Source organism: Actinia tenebrosa, unplaced genomic scaffold (genome assembly GCF_029948245.1).
Source record: "Actinia tenebrosa isolate PJP-AT-01 unplaced genomic scaffold, QUT_ActTen_1.0 PGA_scaffold5__44_contigs__length_20552954, whole genome shotgun sequence".
In the NCBI taxonomy this organism is placed as follows: domain Eukaryota; kingdom Metazoa; phylum Cnidaria; class Anthozoa; order Actiniaria; family Actiniidae; genus Actinia; species Actinia tenebrosa.
In genome coordinates, this window is record NW_028292582.1 from 1,345,157 (window position 1) to 1,366,606 (window position 21,450).

At 33.9% G+C, this 21,450-nt stretch overlaps 4 protein-coding genes across 5 annotated transcripts; 2 read left to right on the forward strand and 2 right to left on the reverse strand.

Moving 5' to 3' along the window:
• Positions 1 to 3,278: 3,278 nt before the first annotated feature.
• On the reverse strand, positions 3,279 to 9,994 carry LOC116294623 (uncharacterized). Of its 2 annotated transcripts, XM_089038435.1 has the most exons (5): positions 9,774 to 9,994; positions 4,271 to 4,324; positions 4,129 to 4,146; positions 3,983 to 4,033; positions 3,279 to 3,490 (listed from the first exon to the last, which is right to left on the reverse strand). In XM_089038435.1, exons 1-5 carry the CDS (start codon positions 9,780 to 9,782, stop codon positions 3,311 to 3,313), a joined length of 312 nt encoding a protein of 103 aa, XP_088894561.1. In that variant the 5' UTR covers positions 9,783 to 9,994; the 3' UTR covers positions 3,279 to 3,310. The 2 variants fall into 2 exon arrangements, with proteins under 2 accessions (XP_088894561.1, XP_088894562.1); XM_089038436.1 differs by lacking the exon at positions 4,129 to 4,146.
• Positions 9,995 to 11,808: 1,814 nt separating this feature from the next.
• Positions 11,809 to 12,822, forward strand: LOC148906270 (uncharacterized). Its single transcript, XM_089037724.1, has one exon. It carries the CDS (start codon positions 11,809 to 11,811, stop codon positions 12,820 to 12,822), a length of 1,014 nt encoding a protein of 337 aa, XP_088893850.1.
• A 2,758-nt stretch (positions 12,823 to 15,580) lies between these two features.
• LOC148906271 (uncharacterized) lies at positions 15,581 to 16,983 on the forward strand. Its single transcript, XM_089037603.1, has 2 exons — positions 15,581 to 15,586; positions 16,355 to 16,983. Exons 1-2 carry the CDS (start codon positions 15,581 to 15,583, stop codon positions 16,892 to 16,894), a joined length of 546 nt encoding a protein of 181 aa, XP_088893729.1. The 3' UTR covers positions 16,895 to 16,983.
• A 467-nt stretch (positions 16,984 to 17,450) lies between these two features.
• Positions 17,451 to 20,248, reverse strand: LOC148906272 (uncharacterized). Its single transcript, XM_089038434.1, has one exon. The coding sequence runs from the start codon at positions 20,139 to 20,141 to the stop codon at positions 17,451 to 17,453; it is 2,691 nt and encodes an 896-aa protein (XP_088894560.1). The 5' UTR covers positions 20,142 to 20,248.
• Positions 20,249 to 21,450: the final 1,202 nt, after the last annotated feature.

Sequence of the window (21,450 nt, forward strand, 5' to 3'; positions counted from 1 at the left end):
TGCTTTAAAGAGAGAAATCGTGTACATCATTAGAACATGATTAATAATACAACCATCAACACAAAGAATAATATGGAAGATACAGGAAGATAATTGTCATATTTTTCTAACCAGCCCTTTATTTCAAAATGATAATTTTTAGATTCTATGCATTCCACCAAAAGATGGTCTAATGTTTCGGGATGAAGAAGGCAAAAAGAACAAGTAGAGTAATCAATTATTTTAAAACGACAGAGGTCGCGGTATATTAAGTATAAAATATTATTAAGTATTTTAAATTGAAAAGCTCTAGTATAAGTTTCAAATGAAGTTTTATATATTCTATTATATATTACTTTCCAATCGAGTCGAATGTTTTTAATGTCCTGATTTACACGCTTACTCACATTTGATTGGGATGACGGAGTTTTAAATCTTTGATAAGCCATTAATAAATTTGGTTTGTTTCTACCTTTTACAGCTTAACTTTTTGTCTAACGTCAAAAACCTCGTTGGTTGTCCCTTTGCATACATTATGTTCCTTTCTTTCAGCGCGTTTTTCCATTCCTTCGGATTGCGTGTACTAATCCAGCCCACCGCATGAAACCTTTATCCTTAAGTCCCAGATTGTTAACATGATCCTATTGGAATTCATTATTATCATCACATAGGTCTAATACCTTGTTTATGTTTAGATCTGCGAAACGTTTATAGAACACTGAGGCGTTCCAAATTTTTATATATTTGTTATTCCACAAATATCGATCAACAACTAAGGAAAGGTCATTTTTAATATTGTCCTTCGTTATACTTCCGAGCAACATCTTGAAATATCTTTGTAAAAAGGGGACAAGTTTTCTGGAATCCGTTGATAATCAAAATTAATGTTTACTTGATGAAAACCCCCTATGGGTTCGACATATGTTGAAGGAATAGTATTCCAAGTTGATTCTCCTTCAGCTATCATTAGCCTTTCAGCCCATTTTACTCTATTAGCAGTGAGACATAACCCGAAATCTGGGAATTTCAATCCAACCATTGAATACTCATCAATTAAACTGACCTGTTGAATTTTAGTTGTTTTTTTTTGTTTTTTGTTGTTGTTTTTTTTCATTCCATATAAAGTCTTTAATTGTACTTTGAACTAGTTGAATAAAAACTTCGGGGACATGGATCTTTGAGCATACATATCCATATAAGAGTTGAGGAAGCGCAAGTGAACGGAGTACTTGGATTTTTCCATAAAGCGTTAAATTTCTCATTTTGCAAATTGATAGAGTTGCCTTAAAATTAGTAATGATTCTTTTGAAGTTGTTATCGTAATAGTAGTCCTTATTATATAAAAAATAAATGCCTAAAATTTTCATACCTTGTTAATAAAAATTAACCCATTAATCCATGCTTTAGGCCTTGGATCATGTCTTTATTCGCAGAGATCTTGAAACTCTCCTGGTTGGTTCGATCTTTCTTCAAGTTCAGATATAGCGAGTCTTCAATTTTCTCCACAGATGATTGAATTGTATCTAGTTTTTCCAGCTTGCTTAGTATTTTTTCCAGTTTCTCACTGAATCTTTCAGCCATCGTTAAAGCCGTTAGAATATCTTCTTCACCTCCTTCGGTTGGAACTTCTTTTTCGTTGGTCTGGTGAATAACTGACACTATCTGTCGATGATACTGAATACCTGTTCCTTCTCTTTCCCTTATTTAAATCCTTATTATCGGCCATGAACAGTTAAGACTTCGAATGGTCAGATAAAATTTGAATTTTGGCGGAGAGAGATTTTTTACCACGTCCTCAGTCAAGCATATCTCGACCCAGTCTCTTACGATAGTAGATAGTAAAGTAAGTTATAATAGTTTTGTTCATTCTTGTTGGACTATGACAAATGATCAAAATTGTTTTTTGACTTCTCTAACAGCATCAAAGTCAAGCAAAAAGCTTCTAGTTTAGTAAAATAATCAGTGTAATATAGTCGCAGCACAAACGAAATGCCGTACCTATCAAATGTGCTTTTTTTAGAGGAAAAACATAATGTTTAATAAAAATAAATAATTAATTAAAATTCAAAATGTCAAAATCCCTTAATCTGGAAAACCGAATTTTCATTTTGTATAGAAAGATGTTTTTTTACGTTATATCTATGTTTCTATACTCTGATAAAACATAGCTTTTCAAAACAGGCGCCATCTTGTAAGGTAGTCATGGATGCATCGACGGTGAGCTTGCAATGATAGAGACGAGTGAATAATTGTTTGAATAAGGTGTTAAAAAAGGTCTGTATCATTGCAGGCTCACTGTTCGTATCGCTTCGATGCAAAGGCATGGCTACCTTTCAAGATGGCGCAGGGAACTGTGAAGGGGACTATGTAAGAGTTAATTATCGAGAACGGAGGAAATAAACCATATACATCCAAGGGGCCGTAGGTCCGAGGGATGTATAGGCTTTTTACCGATGTTCGAGGTATATAAGTATTTTATTAATGGAGAAGGTTTTCTATCAAATGCTTATATATTTGATTTATATAATTGATTTGTTTATATAAGTGATTATTAGCTGGGTATTAACCGGGTTAATAATTGTTATTATACTATTATTTATTATTATTATTATTATTATTATTATTATTATTATTATTATTATTATTATTATTATTATTATTATTACACATGTGTGTCAGGGGGACAATAACCCCTTTTTTTAAGGACAATGAATTCTTGAATGACTTTAATCTTAACGGCAATGTAGCGGAAATTTAGAAATATTTAGATTTTAATAATAAATGTATAGTTTTAATATAGTATTATATCAGTGTGAAGAGCTGGACTCGTGTTTTGAGCTGTTAATTTATTTTACAAATATGTTTTCATAGATAAATAAGTAAATATTATAAATATTTGTTATTTTATATTCGTAATCTCTCCTTTTTTGTTTTATAATTATAGCAATATTCTTATCACGTCTCATATTATAATGAATTATTAGTTAATTATCATCGTCAATAAAGTTATTATTATAAATATTATTATTATTATTATTATTATAATTATTATTATATTTATAGTTAAGGTTATAACAAAAATGACAGCGTTGTGAATAACAAAGAAAACCGTGTTAATTGAAAAATAATCATACTTGTTGTTGAGCCTGAGATTTGGAAAAACCAGAGCAAGAACACACAAGTCCGAGCCGTAGCGGGCTTGAAGTGGAATGAGTGATATGCTAATAGCTAAGTTTTCATACATTTATGCCAGTGAGACCGATAGAAATAGCATTAGCAATAGCAATAACAATAATAATGATAATATTAAACTTAAATAATCTTGTATCATTTAATTGTTGCAACTGAAAGAGGTCACTGTTAGCATTTTGTGCTTCAATTTGTGGTTTCGTTTGTCAATTTGTTGCTGGAAATCCATCAACCAAAATAAATTGTTCATTATATACTTTACCTGCCCTCGAGCTTTGTGGCTTGGTCGTCTAGAATGGCCATGTGAGGAAGGTAGCCGTGCCTGAAGTATAATATTTGATTTAAGTCATCTAGGTAAAACATGGATACAAGTTGCTTAAAATCAAGGGAAAAAAAGACGATCGCAATGATTTCATAGTAAACAAGCATAGTTAACTGGCAATGTTTGTAGCAAGTGACAATTTCTTTTGTTTGTCAGATTTATTAATCAAGGTAGTTATGGCTCTTTACCTTTTGTGTCATGTTTTCCCATTTCAGATCACGTGTCCGACCACTTATCATTCTCTTGAGAATAATATTTTTTGTTTAGCCGTATTTATTCACATTCGTGCTCCTTCTCACTCACAGTTAAACCGCTAAACAAACAAATGATACTATAGAGGATAACACTTAGTCTGAAACGGAAAACATTGCGCCGGCAAGGTAGAAAAATGAAAAAGAATAAGAAATAAAAGAAAAAGAGAGAGAGAGAGAGAGAGAGAGAGAGAGAGAGAGAGAGAGAGAGAGAGAGATCAGTACATAGTACATTACCTACCCGCAGTGTCCTTTCAACCCGATATTGTTCATGATGATTAATCTTTCCTACCTGCAAAATCAGTTGTGTATACCCTTTATTTCATTTTGACAATGCAATGGAAATACTTGCCAACGCATTACAATTATTTTCTGGACAGTACTAACCCCTTCATTGTATCGTTCCTGCAATGAATTATAATTTCTTATTTTTCTCTAGACAAAAAAATTAAAAAATAAAAACATATTATAAAACTCGTCATAACGCTTTACTTTCTACAGAAATGAATCAAATATTTTTTCTTCTTACCGTGTATTTGTCTTTCCTTTCATTTGTATCACTTCTTCTTTCACAACAATTGAGCTATAAAATCAACACAAAACCACCAATAAATAAATAAACAAACATGAAAATAACCAAACAAACCAAGTTTCACGTATACATATATATATGTTCAGCTGCATGAACAATGCCAAACAAATCATTGACAATCACAACAAGCGCATTTTACATTCACCGAGACGACAACGACACCGTAAACAACACAAAGTACAAGAAATCATACAACTGCCGACAAAAGAACAATAGCTCTTATCGTAGATGAGCACGCCACCCCAACAAACCAGCGGTATCGTGATGAATGTAGCATCAGAACGAGACTATCGGGTCGAGCTTCGGGTAATTTGCTAAGAAATTCACTACAAATGTTCGAGGGATCACTACATTTTGATGGATATCTTTTGATATACAAAGAATTTTGTAGGTTTTCTAACTATGGTCAAACACTATATATCTTTTGGATATACAAACAGAGTTTTGAAGGCAGAAGGCAAGGAATTCGATCGGCATTTGCCATCGAACAAAGTTCGTAATTTGCCGCAGAAAAGCCACTGAGAAAGAACACTCCAAGTAACACAATTTCTTACATTTGTATCCATGATTTCAAAGCTAAATGCTTTTTTAAGCCAGGAGGATAGGGGGATTTGTTTGAAGCCAGTATCTATGCCACAAAGTTCGCTTTTACCTTAAAAAAGCCGCTGAGATAGAAACGGAGTGACCGTTCGTACGGCATAATAAACGTAAACACATTGTAAATCTTTGATTACGGCATTCGACTTTTGGTAATTTAAAAAACTTGAATGGAACTATCCTATGTTTGTTAAAAAACAATAAGTGATACAGAAGAGCTTTACTAAGTCATATTCCATGAAAGTTTAGGAAAGTTTGGGTAATGTTTATAGTCTTTTTAATATGCTGGTCACGAAGTTCTTGTTTTGAAGCCGTGTGTCAGTATAGTCTGCTAGTCCATAGTGATCATCGAGTTATTCGGCGCTTATTTCATAGCCGTAAGTTTACAAGTGTATAAAAGCTATTCGCTTTCTATTTCTGAACGAAGATAGGATAGTTAATATCCGAACTCTCTTTAACATACTTGAGAACTACAGAACGAAATTGACTGCCGTACGAATAGACTATAAGAGCCCTCGTATGCAGTGTTTTACTGAGAGCCTCCTCGCATAGTGTGGACAGTATAAAAAAAATGTTGGACTGCAAAGATCTCAAACTGCCTGCGGTCATCAGTTATATACCAAGCCACGGTCACAATAAAGGACAACAACACTACCGCAACATACATAGGACTCACCGAAAACGATTTCAAAACAAGATACAGAAACCACACCGCCTCATTCCGCCATGAACAACATAAAAACTCGACTGAACTCAGCAAATACATCTGGACTCTCAAGAACAGTAATATCAGCTACTCCATTTTATGGCGCGTCCTATCTTCAAGCTCCGCCTACAACAGCTCCAGCAAAAGATGTAACCTTCGTCTTAAAGAAAAGTTTCATCTATCGACCGGAACTCTCATCATTAAATAAGCGAAACGAACTTGTATCTTCATGCCGACACAGAAACAAAGCGTTACTACGCAACAGCTAAACTATATCCACTAATTAATTATGTATACTTTTTCTATATAAATGATAGTAACGAATATTCTTATCATTAAATCCTCTGAAGAGTGAAGCAATTCACGAAACAGGCTTGTCGGGGAAAATGTTTTCTTGACTTTTTCTTCTCAAACGAATATTCTGCTCTGGGGGGGGGGGGGGGGGGGGGAATCCGGTAAAAAGTACCGGGGATGCTCGTCGTATCTCTTAGGGGTAAAAATTCGCGATCTGGTATCTTTTAGGGTGTTAAATGCGAATTTTTGAAAATCAGCATTTTCTGGTATCTCTTAGGGTGTCGGAAAAGGAGAGAAGCGTGCATCGATATGGCTTTTCCTAGGCGCTTCTTATATGAAATTTAATATCATTTGTTGTGTTATCTCTTAGGGGTTAAAAATCATTCAACCCCGCCCTTTTTTAAAGACTTCCGATATCTTTTAGGGGTCTTTTTGAAAATTTCCGGGGGGGATATATATGTTAATAATGTTAACAATAATACGTAAAAGATTACTGTTATTGTTACTTTAAACTTGCAGATTAGAACTAAGTGAACTTGGTAAAACTCTTAGACTAACAATCCTTTTGGGCAAGTATTAAATGTATTTTTAAATTTTTTTAAAAAACGTTTGATTGAATCTAAATTTTTAATAGAGATTGGGATTTCTTCCCATATTTTTGTTATAGAAAATTCAAATGTGAATTTCACATAATTTGTTCTGATAGAAGGACGGACAAATTTTTTCGTTTAGCTGCATATTGTGTGTTATATGGTGATGTTCTTTAGCTAGTTTGATTTTATCTTTGAAAACCTCTGGAAATAAATGGCTAGAATTAATTGTTTGGTGACCAAGTATTCCTGCTTTGAATTTTATAATGTTATCCGGTTAAAAAATTTAGTAAGTTGTAAAACGGTAAGGCGTGTTCACGTTTGTTGCAGTAAAATATTCTTCTGACACATTTGTCTTGAATCGTGTATAGTTTAGTTAGATTGGATTTATATGTATTATCCCACGACAAAGCACCATATGCTAGGTATGGGTAAATAAGTGAATAATATATGTCGCGAAGAGTTTTAATGCTAACATAAAGTCTTAACTTATTGATAATACCAATATTTTTGGAGACTTTGCTATAAACAAAATTAATTTGATGATCCCAGTTTAAATGTTGATCGATATAAACACCTAAATATTTAATGTGTTCCTTTTGTTCAAGACAAGAAATATTAATCCCTCGTATGCGTCTTCGAGGTGACTTTATTATCATGTAATGTTTTGTTGTTTTTTTTGTTTTTTTTGTTTTTTGGTTTTTTTTTTGAAATTCACTGTTAGTTTATTAATGTTAAAGTAATGTAACATATTTGCCATTTAATCATTCATGATACGTTCAATTACGATTGGGTCTTTGTGGGAGTAAAAGATGTTGGTGTCATCTGCGAACATTCTAAAACTTAGGTTTTGCGATATGTTAGGAAAGTCATTAACGTATAATAGAAATAATACTCCCTTGGGGCATTCCGCATTTAGTTTGCCGCAGGTTTGATTTAACGTTGCCGATTTTAGAGCATTGTGTTCTGTTAGCTAAGTAATTGACAAACCAGTCATATGATTTTCCCCGAATACCATATTTCTTTAACTTAGATAGTAGGATTTGATGATCGACAGTATCGAAAGCCTTGCTGAAATCTAAAAATATTTCACAAGTTATTTCTTTATTATCGATTGAATTTTTCAATTTATCATTTATTTCTAACATTGCGTGCTTGGTTGAGTGGTTCTTTCTGAATCCAAATTGCTATTGATTTAAAACATGATGCCTGATCAAGAAATTTAACAAGCTGTTCATACACGATTCTTTGAAGGATTTTACTAAAGACTGGTAGGGTTGCAATAGGCCTATAATTAGATGGATCTGACTTATCTTCATTTTTAAAAATGGGCGTTATGCAAGATATTTTGAATAGATCTGGGACAATCCCTTTGTGAATTGACTCGTTAATTATGTATGTCATTGGTTTTGATAACTCTCTGCTTGCTAATTTAATAGAATAAATCAGTATCATATCAGATACTGATTTACTACATTTCAGAAAATCTATTCTTTGTTTTACTTCATGTGTTGTTATTGACTTGAGAGTGAATTCTTGAGCTGGAGAATTGCAAATGTATTTAGTTACATCCTCTAAACTACATTACTAGCTGCCAAATTACAAGCTATTCGATCTAACTCTTTTTCATTTTTTCATTGTCATGTTCGTAGTCTATCTGCTAATTTTGATTCTCTTACTATGTTGTCAGGCCTCCGTAATTTTTTTGACATTCTTGTTGGAATATCTGAGATAAAACTTAATTCTATTACCCCCTTAGTAACCAATATATCTTTATCTGGCTATACTTTTATATCTCAACTGAATTCTTTTGCTGGTGGTGTTGGATTCTATATTACAGAAGCAATTAATTACACCATTAGAGAAGATCTTAATATTGTCTCGCAAGATATGGAATCTCTCTAGATTGAAATTGACGATCATAATAATAAACATATACTATGCGGTGTCATTTATAGGCATCCAAATAGTAATTTAGAATCTTTTCTTGAACTGCTTTATTCTGTCTTTGATAAAATAAGCGATTCCCAAATTTCTATCATCATGGGTGACTTTAACATGTATATTAATGATTTCAGTAGTATAGGTCGCATGGCACGATCCGTATTTTTGGGGTTGATTTACTAATTTTGGGGTGGATTCGAGTATATTTGGAGAGGATGTAATTATGTTCTGTGACGTCACGCATTACGTGGATCATATGCGGTGGATTCGAGTATATTTGCCGAGGATTTAATTATGTTCTAATAAGTCACGCATTATGTGTATCATATGCGGTGGATTTAATTATTTGTATTAAATCATTACCATAAAACGACGGGGAGAGTATTGTTAGGCAAGTTTGGGCAAGTCTTTTGTTTACCAATCCAATTTATAGAGCTCGGGGATTTTGAATTTTTAACTCCAAAACTCAACCAACCAAGCAAGCAAGCAAGACCTAAAAATTTACTTTTGAGAAAAGCAATGGCTACGTTATTCCAGTTAGGCTCTCGAGGATATCACGCTACCGTCAATGAATTCAAAAGACTAATGAAAATAAATGTTTTTTTTAAACAATCTTATGTGTTGAGCAAATTCATGATAACATCCTTCCATAATTCTTTTAAAAGCAAGCACCAAAGTTCAGCAATCAACCAAGTGTAAATCTTCCAAACTCATCAAACTTTTGTATCCAACACAGTGCACTTAAAACAATAAGACCTACTAAGTTCTTCCTAATTATGCAAAAATCAGCTGAAAATGATTAGTTCTGTTATCTTGACTTCATTTGGATTTGGTTTCTTTGTTGAGCCAATGCAATGTCCAAAAAAGAGGGATTAAAAAACTCAGAACTGACTTTATATTTATACCTAACGGCCCTTTGCTTGTACGAAGTCATATTCACGGCTTGTAAAAAAATGGAAAGACAGTTAAAATCCTACAATTCCTAGTGGAAAATATACTTATATTGTATTGCGTAAATAAATGTCCAAAACACTGTATTGAATGTGTGTTGTGGTTTATTGTCTGCACCAAAACGCTAATGAAAGTTTGAAAACGTTAATGAACCCACGCAAGCATATTCATGATTGTCAAATTCAATGCTAAATTTCTTAATGAACGTGCCATCTCACTATTGAGACTCCGTTCGCCTTATTGTATGCCTGTTCGGCTAATGAAAATGGTTCTTCGCTTCAATGAATATTCCTTTGCCGTTAATGAACAGCAAAAGGTGTAATATATTGGATGAAAAAATAATTAGCTAAATACATACCTGGCCCATTTAGTAAAGAATATACCTCTTATGTCGTTGGGGTTTTTTTTTTTGCAGAAGTTAGGTCAAAATTTCTGAGAATTGGTTGGTTTGTAAAATACTTCTGACCTACCATATGCACACGCTTCTTAAAATTGTTTGGTAGCTTGCGAGAACTTATAAAGCAACTGATACTCTTTTATACTAAAATTAAGGAACCTTATAATTGATCATTTTTTGAATTTTCCTCAGTTAAAAAAATTTGAATCGACAATAAAATAAATTCAATGCTAAATTTCTTAATGAACGTGCCATCTCACTATAGATCGTTTTCACGCACGTGACCAAATCACTTGACAACCGTTGCTAGCCGCCATATTGGTGTACCAAAAGTGTAAACAAACCAAGAGCGTCTTGAGTGTGAAGATGGTTTTATAATAATAATAATAATATTTATTTATAAAGCGCAAATACAAATCTGTTCTAAGCGCTAGTAAACAAACGACAAAGACAACGACAAAATTTTTTTAAAAAATTATTTACAAAGAATATGCTAATTTGAAGAGATAAGTTTTAAGTTCAGTTTTGAATGAGGCAAGACTTGATGCATTTCGGAGAGATATTGGAAGTGAGTTCCAGAGTTCAGGAGCAGCCACAGAGAAGGAGCGATGACCATAAGATTTAAGATTATAAGAATGTGCTGATAGAAGAACTTGTGATGCAGAACGAAGATTACGGTTCGGTTTATACACTGAAATGAGTTCCCGGATATAGATAGGAGATTGGCCATGAAGAGCTTTAAAAGTAAGTAATAGGATTTTATATTTGATTCTAGATTCAATTGGTAGCCAATGCAGATTAACGAGGATAGGTGTAATGTGGTCATGTTTATGGGAAAGAGTGATTATTCTGGCTGCAGCATTCTGTACAGATTGTAGTTTATCTAAGAGTTTGTTTGGTAAGCCAAAGAGCAGAGAGTTACAGTTGTCGAGTTTGGAGGATATGAACGCGTGGACGAGAGTTTCAGTTGTTTTCAAAGAGATGTATTTTCTTATTTTAGCAATGTTTCTGAGATGATAAAAAGAAGACTTGCAAATATTATTCACATGACGAACCAAAGTAAGATGCGTATCAAATATGACACCAATGTTCCGAGCATGCATTATCACATCAGAACCAAATTGAAGAGAAGGAAGAGTTAACTGTGGGCTGTGCTTTGAAGAAAATAACAGGAATTCAGTTTTGCCTTTATTTAGTTTCAATTTATTTGTAGTCATCCAAGCATCAATATCAGATAGACAGTTTTCAATCAGATTCATGGAATCATTAAGGGACAAATCATCATTACAGGAGAAAGGAATATATAATTGAGTGTCATCAGCATAAAGGTGGAAAGACATTCTGTGTATTCGGAGGATATCAGCTACTGGAGAAGTATAAAGGAGATACAACAAAGGACCAAGTACAGAACCTTGAGGTACGCCACAATCAAGTTGAAGGGCTTCAGAAGAAAAATCATCAATGGAAACAAATTGAAAGCGATCAGTGAGGTAGGACTTAAACCATTGAAGAGCTATGCCAGAAATGCCAAATTTTGTATGGAGACGATCTAGAAGAATTTGATGATCAACTGTGTCAAATGCAGCAGATAGGTCCAAGAGTAGCATGGCAACACAAGAACGATTGTCAATGGAGTGGAGGATATCATTTTGTACTCGAAGAAGAGCAGTTTCACAGCTATGAAATGGTTTGTATGCAGACTGCAATGGTTCATGGAGATTGTTCAGAGACAGATAATCATTTAGCTGAAGGGAAACGACTTTTCCAATAATCTTGGAGATATTCTTTAAATTAGAGATAGGGCGATAATTTCCAAAAATTTCATGATCAAGAGATGGTTTTTTCAGTAACGGTTTTAAAACAGCAACTTTAAGAGAAGATGGAACAACACCAGTTTGAAGTGACAGGTTAACGATTTCACATATAGTAGGCAGTAATGCACCAAAATGTCCAAGTAGGAGACTTGCAGGAAAAGGATCAAGACTACAGGATTTAGATGACATCTTTATGTATGATTGTTGGCTGCGCATCGAAAAGTGGAAGAGATAAAGGAGTTTATTTTGCAAGAGTACCTTCTATCGTTACTAGTCAAGGGGAAGAAGCTAAATATTTGTCAGAAGAAAGGCGATCGAGGTGGATCACAGCTATAAGCCGAGATGATCTGACGGAGGCGATTATCGAGAATGATCGAGTATGTGGCAAACACTTCGTAAGTGGAAGGGCTGCGAAACCTTGGGATAAATACAACATAGACTGGGTTCCAACTCTTCAATTAGGACACAAGAAAAAGCAGCGTTCAAATCTGGAAACAGCGGCAAAGAGAAGCGAGAGAGCGAGAAATCGCGAGCAAAAGAGGTCTTTGCCGTTTGACACTGAAGACACTAGTGACGAAGGGCTGTTGGCAAAGCGAAAGAAACTGAATGAACCAGGTACTGAAGTTTTGAATATTGACTTCTGTACACCAGAAGAAGATGATTCAGAACAAAAAGATGCTGCCACTCAGACAGAGGACGCAAAAATCTCCCAAGCAGGTACACAAACCGATGAGTTTGAATATCTTTTCGAGTCTCTTAAGCTGGACGATAATAAGCCATTTGACTGTTATGACTTTGAAAATAATGATGCCAAAGTCCCCTTCTACACTGGATTACCCTCTTTTGATATATTAAACACAGTTTTTAAACACGTTTCACCACACGTAAACCGAAGGACTCAAAGCCTGACACAGTTTCAAGAATTTGCCATAACACTGATGAAACTCAAACTTAACATGCCATTTCAAGATCTAAGCTATCGATTTTCGGTGTCTTTATCTACAGTCTCAAGAATGTTTTCTTCCTGGATGGTAGCTTTGGATATAAGATTACAACCATTAATCCACTGGCCAGAAAGGGAAGATTTGCACCGTACCATGCCTCAAAGTTTTCACTTTTCCTTTGGTAACAAAACCACTGTTATCATTGACTGTTTTGAGGTCTTTATTAACATACATATTTACATACATACATAGATACATATTTTATTGTACCAAAAAGTAAAATAGAACTAATACAATGTGTATATAACGAATTATAAGGTACAGGCTATCTGCAATAACCATGAGGCTAACCTAGGCAGACAGCTTGACATGAAAAATAATTGCAAATTTGGTACAGGAAGAGAATGAGTAAAATTATATAGTGCAAGAAAAAAAGAAAAAGAAATTACTTCAAAAAAAAAAAAAAACTAAATATAAGTTAGTAATCAATACTGACAAATACAATAAGAAAAAAAAAACAAAAAAGAAAATTAGACAAATAGGAAATGGATCAGTTCATTTTAGATCGTTACAATAAATAGAAAAAAGAAAATTTTTAGTAATTAACAAAATTTTGATCTATTAAGATTATCATTTCATAAGTTGGTATAGATAACACTTTTTTATTTTATTTTATTCTATTTTTTAATTAGAAGAAGAATAAGCCTGCAGTAATTTTTCTTTTAAGGATTTCTTGAACCTATCTTTGCTATATGGTTTTAAGCACTCCTCAACAGAATTCCAAACTTTAGCGCCAGCATATTTTATATTAAATTTTCCATAATTGGTTCTAATTTTTGGTAGGGAAAAAGAAGTTTTAGAAGCAAATCTTGTATTGTAAGAATGCTTCATGCTTACCGAGTGAAAAAATGACTTAAAGTAAATAGGTAAATTTCCAGAATAAAAATCATGCATAAAAACAGCAGTATGAAAGTAGACCAAGTCACAAAGCTTGAGAATTTTTAAATTAATGAAAATAGGATGAGTATGGGCATTGTAGTCAGCAAAGGTCATTAGACGTAGAACTTTCTTTTGGAGAATAAACAAAGAATCAAGTGTTGTGTTATAAGTGTGTCCCCACACTACAATACCATAGGTTAAATAAGGATATATTAAAGAATAATATATGTTAATTAGAATATCCAAATTGACATAATGGCGAGCCTTGGCTATTATTCCAATGCTGCGTTTTATTTTATTTGAAATAAATGAAATATGTGATTTCCAAGTAAGGTGGCTATCAATCATGACACCTAAATATTTAATTTGATACTCCCGCTGAAGAGGTTGATTATCTATCTGAAGCTGAACATCATATAACAATTTCTTTTGAGCTGGATGAAAAATAATAAAATTTGATTTTTCAATATTCAAGGAAAGTTTATTAGCACAAAGCCAGGTGTGCACATCAGATAATTGATTATTAATGATCAATTCTAGAGATTTTAAACTCTTATTAGCATAAAAAAGATTGCTGTCATCAGCAAATAAATGAAAAGAGAATTTATTGGATGATTTAGAGAAATCATTTATATACAAGAGAAAAAGAATGGGTCCAAGAACTGAACCTGAGGAACACCACAAGATATAGGTAAAATTTCGGAACAGGTGCTTCCAAGAGAAGTAAATTGTCGTCTATTATGGAGGTATGATTCAAACCATTTACCTGCTAACCCACGTATTCCATAATAATCTAGTTTTTGGAGTAAAAGTTGATGATTAACAGTATCAAAAGCTTTGCTAAGGTCAAGAAAAATTCCACAAGAATAGATGTTGTCTTCAATAGCATTTTGTATATTATCTGTTATGGAAAGAACAGCCTGTAAAGTGGAATGCTTTGGTCGAAAACCAAATTGCTTATGAGATAAAACAGCTTCTTTATTGACAAAGTTAATAAGTCTGTCAAACATAAGTTTTTCAAGAATTCTATTGAAAACTGAAAGAAGGGAAATAGGACGGTAGTTATTAACATTGACTTGAGAACCCTTTTTAAACACAGGAATGACCCTAGCTAATTTGAAACTTTCAGGAACAATTCCAGAAGAAAAAGAGTTATCAAAAATACGTTTAAGAGGTTTTGAGATAAGATGTTTAATAGATTTTAAAACTGCAACAGGTATACTGAAGGGCCTAGTGCTCTTTAAAGGGTTCAGTTTATCTATTTCATCCTCTATTTCTTTAAGTGTAATAGGAGTTAGAAAAATGCTGTTAAGTGACTTTTGAGGCAAATAACTCAATGGAGATACATTGCTTTTTGGGACTGAACTAGCAAGATTAGTACCAATATTAGTAAAAAATTCATTAAAATGATTTGCTATACTCTTACAATCAGTTAACTCAACATTATTAGATGTTAGTAATTTAGAAGGCAGATTAGATAATCCATGTTTAAAACCAATAATATCTTTAATTCCTTTCCAAACGTTCTTAATATTAGTTCTATTGGATATAAAATAGTTATTATAATATCGAGTTTTTTGATAATTTTATAAGGTGATTAAGCTTATTTCTGTATATTTTGAATTTATCAAAATAATACAAAGATTTGGTTTTAATATATTTCTTATACAGTTTATTTTTAAATTTAATTGATACTTTAATTCCTTTAGTTATCCATGGTTTACATAATTGCCTTACATCATTTTTACTAAGTTCCCTAATAGGAATATGCTTATTAACTACATTAGACAGTTTGAAATAAAAAATATCAAATAGCATAGAAGCATTAATGGTATGTTCAAATTCTTCAGTCCAATCAATAGCCTTAATTTCATCTAATAAATCAGCTTCATTAAATTTAGAGTAGTCTCTTCTAGATATTTTAATATTTTTTGGAAGAGCTGATAATTTATTTATAATTAGAAAATTTGGAAGATGGTCAGTTAAATCATAAACAATATTACCACTAACAGTATAGTGAGTTAATGAATTGAAGAATATATGATCTATTAGAGAAGCAGAATGATCGGTAATGCGAGTAGGTTGAAGTATATGAGGATTAAATGAATATGATTGAAGAGTGTTAAGGTAATTTTCAGTATCTGAATGGGAAGAGGATTTTAATAGATCAATGTTAAAATCCCCCATGATTACACAAAATTTGTTTTCTCTATTAATTTTATCAAGTGAACTTTCAAGATAATTAAAAAATACATCAAAATTACTATGAGGATGCCTATAGATAACCCCACACACAATATTATGATGTAGATCACTTTCTACTTCAATCCATAGAGACTCAAATTCAGATTTAATAGAGCAAGAAAGATCACTTCTAAGGGAAGAAGATAATTTGTCAGAAACATAGAAAGCTGCACCACCTGCATGAGGATAAGGTGGGCTGAGAAAAGAATTTATAACCATTAATAAAGTTATTAAATGGAATTCCAGGTGTGCTTTTAAGTCTGGTTTCAGTAAGACCAATAACAGAAAAATTATGATTTAGTTCCGAAAGCATATGTATAAAATTGTCAATGTTGGCATTTAGACTTCTGATGTTGGAGTGCAAAACCGAAAAACATTTACCAGAAATGCTACTTTCAATTTCGAGGTTTTCTGAAAAATCTTGGGTAGAATAATACTTAAAATTAGATTGAGTTGGAAGGTGAGAGTCAGGATCTAAATTATTCAAATCATATATATCATTAAATGAACTCAAGTGTTGTAATAAATCAGTTGAATGACACATAGAAAGTTGAACATCTAAGATTACTTAGCTTCATTCGTATAAGTTATCAATGTCTAGATCATTGGAGATCGTGACAGACCTTCAAACCTTTATGCCCGTGCACAAACTTTTTCTTCTTATAAGCACCACAATACAGTGAAAATACTCATTGGCATTTCACCACAAGAAAGTATCTCCTTTGTTTCAAAAGCCTGGGGAGGAAGAACTTCTGACAAGTTCCTGACAGAGAACTGTGGTTTAATGAAGATGCTAGTACCTGGAGATCTAGTCCTTGCAGACAGAGGCTTCACTATTCAAGAAAGCCTAATGTTTCACCGTGCACAGCTTGCCATCCCTGCGTTCACCAGGAGAAAAGACCAACTTGATCCTGTTGATGTGGAGCAAACACGTGCCATTGCTAATGTACGTATTCATGTGGAGAGAGTCATTGGACTTCTTCGACGAAAGTACACAATATTTTCTGGCATTCTACCCATAGATTTCCTTCAGTGCAACCCTAATGATTCCAACGAAGATTCAAAACCAATGATTGACCGTATAATTAATGTATGTGCTGCTCTTGTAAACTTGTGCCCTGGAATAGTTGCATTTGATTGATTAAAACCAGAGAAATACATTGTGAGCCATTGTTCTTAGACAATGTAACATGTTTTGAATGAGAATTGGGGCTCACAATCATTTTTCTGTAAATTAATGCAGCAAATGTTTCTATTACCCCTGATGCATTACTACACATAATACTTTTTAAAATGTTAACATACAGCGTGTTTCAGTTGAGTATGGAGGGCTGAGTTTTATTGAAAATTTTATCAATATGTTTTCGTGGGATAAAACTAATGTGGTCAAGCTAAGGCGGATCATTGAAGTTGTGATGGAAATGTGAAATACATGTAGGCATGTGAAAGTTTGAATTAGGCATGCACACTTTCATCGCAACTCCAACACAATCTATCTTTAGAAATCTTTGTATATGATTAAGTATCATGACATGTACATATGCTTTTTTGAAATTTTCTAATAGCATGAACACTAACTTTTTTAGGTCATTGTATTTCATAATTAACTCTTATAGTTAAACCTTTAGAGATAAATGTCTCATGAAATTAAAGAAATAGGCAATAATTTTTGTTCCAAAATAAATGCCTCAAGAAGTTCAAGTGGTAGGAAAAAGTGTCAAATGACCAGCTTTAAGACAACTCAGCAAATGTGGCCGCATCCTTGGAATGATGAACTTCACAACTGGAGTTTTACCATAGGCTAGGCATGTGGCATATGCAATGGCAAACACACCACAATCACTCCCATTTTGCTGTTGCTGTACAGGTATATGAGTGATATTCTTGAAATTTGGACCAAGCAAATTCTTCGTGAGCTCGATTATCTCTTGCGAAATTGGTGATGTCATGCTGTCTAACAGGTTAACATACCCAGGAAGACAGCCAATAGATGTTAAGCATGCCCAGTGATTGTTATTCAAATGCACTATCTGAATGAAATCACCAGTAACAACACTGAACTGTCTGACAGGACCAAGGGTTGGTCTTTGGAAACCACTTACATTGCTGTTGACTTTCATAAGCAGTACATGTGCTTCTTGGATCACAGAACAGTCTAACCATCCTGTTGGAGATGCAATAAGGTCAAACTCTGACTGTGTAAGCTTTCCAAGTGGCTTTTGTTTGTCACTGACACTGCTGTTGGTTCCTTGGATTTGTTTGACAAACTTGACACTTCCACTTCCTTTTTTCTTATTAGATTGTGCTTGATTCTTTTTACAATCTGGGCATAACCATGTGGAATTAGCATTGTTTGACATACGTTTAAGGCTTAAACAGGCCAAGTGAAAAAATGTTCCATTTTTGCACACAGGGTTATGGCACTCAATAAGCTTATCTGTATTCTTTGCCTTGCTCTTGCATATACAGATATCATCCAGGACCAAGGCTTTAGAAGATGCTATTATTTTCTTGCTTGATTGGGACTTGCCTTTAGAGTTTTTGAATTCAGGTAACAATCTGCAATTTGGGCAGTGCCATGTTTTGGGTGTGGTTGTCAGTCCCAAGCATGAAAGATGAAATGTACTGATTGGGCACATGGGGTTGGCACAACAGACACATGATCTATCTTGGGCAGTTCTACAAAAGCAAATAGCCCCACTTGCTGTTGGCTCACTTCTTTTTGAAGTATGCCTTCTAGTGGACCATTTTCCAAGCACTTCAGGTAAGACACAGGTTCTCCAAAAAGTGGTGAGCTTTGGCAATGCAATTTCCCAGTGTTCTTTGTCTGGGAATATTCTCGGCTGGACAAGTGTCGTACTCCCATCATCTCCAAATGCACATACAACAAAGTCACAGTAATCTTTGTGTAAAGTAAACAGCTGCTGCTGAACTTGATAGTAATACTGGTGATCATGCTTAAGGGTAAACATTTCGTTGTTATCTTTTAGTAGACAACATGATGACTTTGATAGATAGCTATTAAAGTCACAGTCCTCAATGCAAAAAGGGCATTTCACCTCCCCACATCCTTCTCCACAACAGTCGCAAGAACATAAGAAGTCAGGTGTCGCATGTATATATGGATAAGCTTCATTGATAAACAGACCACACTTCTGAACCTTGAAATTGGTGTGCTTCCCTTTCATTATTTGTTCATAGGCCTTGATAGCATCTTCCTCATGTTTACAACCATGAACAGTGGCTTTAGTGGTAAACTTGGCTAGCTCTGGGTAACAAATTGATTGTATTAGAGACAGGGAGGGCAAAGCAGGATCTGAGTGGCATGCAGCCTTACTTTGAGAAGCTCCAATTCTTCCAGCTCTGTGTTTGAAAAAGTTATGTCCTTTTGACTGTTTTAAGGTATCTCTCTCAATTTGTTCTATGTGATTTTTTGAAATTTCAATCTTTATGCCTTGACAGACCTTTATAAGCTCTGGATATGATAGATCTAAGTATTCCTTTTTACAAAGATCATTTACTGTTGGAACAGATCTGCTTTTCAGCACAAAGCTACTTGAGTATGGAGAAATCAAGCTCAGAACCACGGCCTTGTTTTGACTCTTGTTGATTTCCGCGTAGAAAGCATCCATTTCCGGTTCTGTAGGAGCTTTGCATTCTTTTGAAGAAGACTTTAATGTTCCTAAAACTTGTGTTGACTTGCTTTGACTGGGAATATCGTTATGATAATCGATTTTTTTCTCTAAGTCCGTCTTCATTTTTCGTGCAGAAGTAAAATTGATATCTCGTACTCTAGCATAATCAACTTGTTTCACGTAGGTTGGCAAAATCCACGTGCACTTTACTTGGGTACAGGATAACTTGCCGTTTATTTTCGTCCAGGCTTCTAGGTAAAATAGTACGCTAGCTACGTGAGAATACGACTCACCAAGACCCGCTTTACAACCTAAACAGTGACAAGAAATTATGTTCCCCTGTTTTTCTGTGATTATCCATACTGGGATCAGAGCATCGTTCATTCGCTGAGAATGTCTCACCTTCGCGACAACAACAAACTTGTCAGAAATGATGTGGCCTTCTACGCTTGCAATAAATCCGGAGACCATCTGATTATAAGCTTCCAAACTACGAAAAGCTTTAAACTGTTGGTTTGTGTAGAAACTTGTTTCTAGGACGAGATAAAATAGCAGATCTGTAGATTCTACTGGAGGTAAACAGTCCGACTCAAAAAGGTTGCTGTCAACTAACACGGGGTCGATTCCAATCGACGAAATTTTATCAAGATAACGCCGTTTCACTCGAGTTTCCAGCTTCTTGGCATACTCAGATAGAGGTATTGAAGATAAATTGTCGCTAAACTCTTTTTTTTTTCTTTTCGCCGGCAACATATTCCATATTATTCAGAGCACTTCGCTAGTCATGGCATGATTGTTACACACATGTTTTTGCATAGTCACGCTATCGAGGTACACCAATATGGCGACCGGAAATTGATGACGACACGTGCCATCTCACTATTGAGACTCCGTTCGCCTTATTGTATGCCTGTTCGGCTAATGAAAATGGTTCTTCGCTTCAATGAATATTCCTTTGCCGTTAATGAACAGCAAAAGGTGTAATATATTGGATGAAAAAATAATTAGCTAAATACATACCTGGCCCATTTAGTAAAGAATATACCTCTTATGTCGTTGGGGTTTTTTTTTTTTTGCAGAAGTTAGGTCAAAATTTCTGAGAATTGGTTGGTTTGTAAAATACTTCTGACCTACCATATGCACACGCTTCTTAAAATTGTTTGGTAGCTTGCGAGAACTTATAAAGCAACTGATACTCTTTTATACTAAAATTAAGGAACCTTATAATTGATCATTGTTTGAATTTTCCTCAGTTAAAAAAATTTGAATCGACAATAAAATAAAGTGTACCACTGTTAGGTTTCCTGGAACATACCCTTGCGTGACCTTCATTTCTTAGAAATTGAGTAAGAAAAACAATTTATAAATACAATATTAAATTCTATGCAGCCAATCAAAAGCGCCGCTGCAACCGTAATATAAATCAAGAACCTACCTGAACAAAATAGTCTGTTGATTGCTTAGAGCGTGAAAATCTATTAACGTTCTAACTATACATTGAAAAATTGATACTAGGCTGGAAAAGATTTGTTTGCTTTATTTAAGCACTTCTGTGCAAGTGACACAACTTCTTTTGAAGATTTCGTAGTGAAAGAAACCAAATATTGAAATTCAAATATAACTAGAATAAATTTTATACAAACAGCATGTACTTATATCTGAAGGGATTTTGAGTCACATGGTTGCACATACTCTGTTGACGAAAAATTCATTTGCTTTTAGTCTTTTGCTCATGCTGAGAAGTGAATAAAAAGTAAAATAAATAAATCATTATCACGATATATCCAGGGGAGTATACATTGAATCAAAAATTACTACTGCTATGTTAATTTGACTCAACAAATGAAAAGAAACATTTGAATAGACCTTCTTGGTGGTGTGTCAATGTTTTCCAATCGTGACAAACCTCTAGCGGAATTAACAGCTATTGTTTTAAAACTCGTCGGGATATCATCGTTATTCCTTTCGTATCCTTTGGGATACTCATGAATATCTCGAAGAGTAAAAAGAAAAGAAAATGAATCCTCTTGAGGTCTATCACGCTAAATTAGGAAATACATAA

Bases quoted from the DNA above. Each gene is read 5' to 3' on its own strand.
- LOC116294623 (XM_089038435.1), bottom strand. The intron at 3,491-3,982 runs GTAGGTAATGTA...ATTATACTTCAG, and splicing joins GGGTTGAAAGGACACTGCGG to GCACGGCTACCTTCCTCACA.
- LOC148906270 (XM_089037724.1), top strand. From the start codon at position 11,809: ATGACATCTTTATGTATGATTGTTGGCTGCGCATCGAAAAGTGGAAGA.
- LOC148906272 (XM_089038434.1), bottom strand. From the start codon at position 20,141: ATGTTGCCGGCGAAAAGAAAAAAAAAAGAGTTTAGCGACAATTTATCT.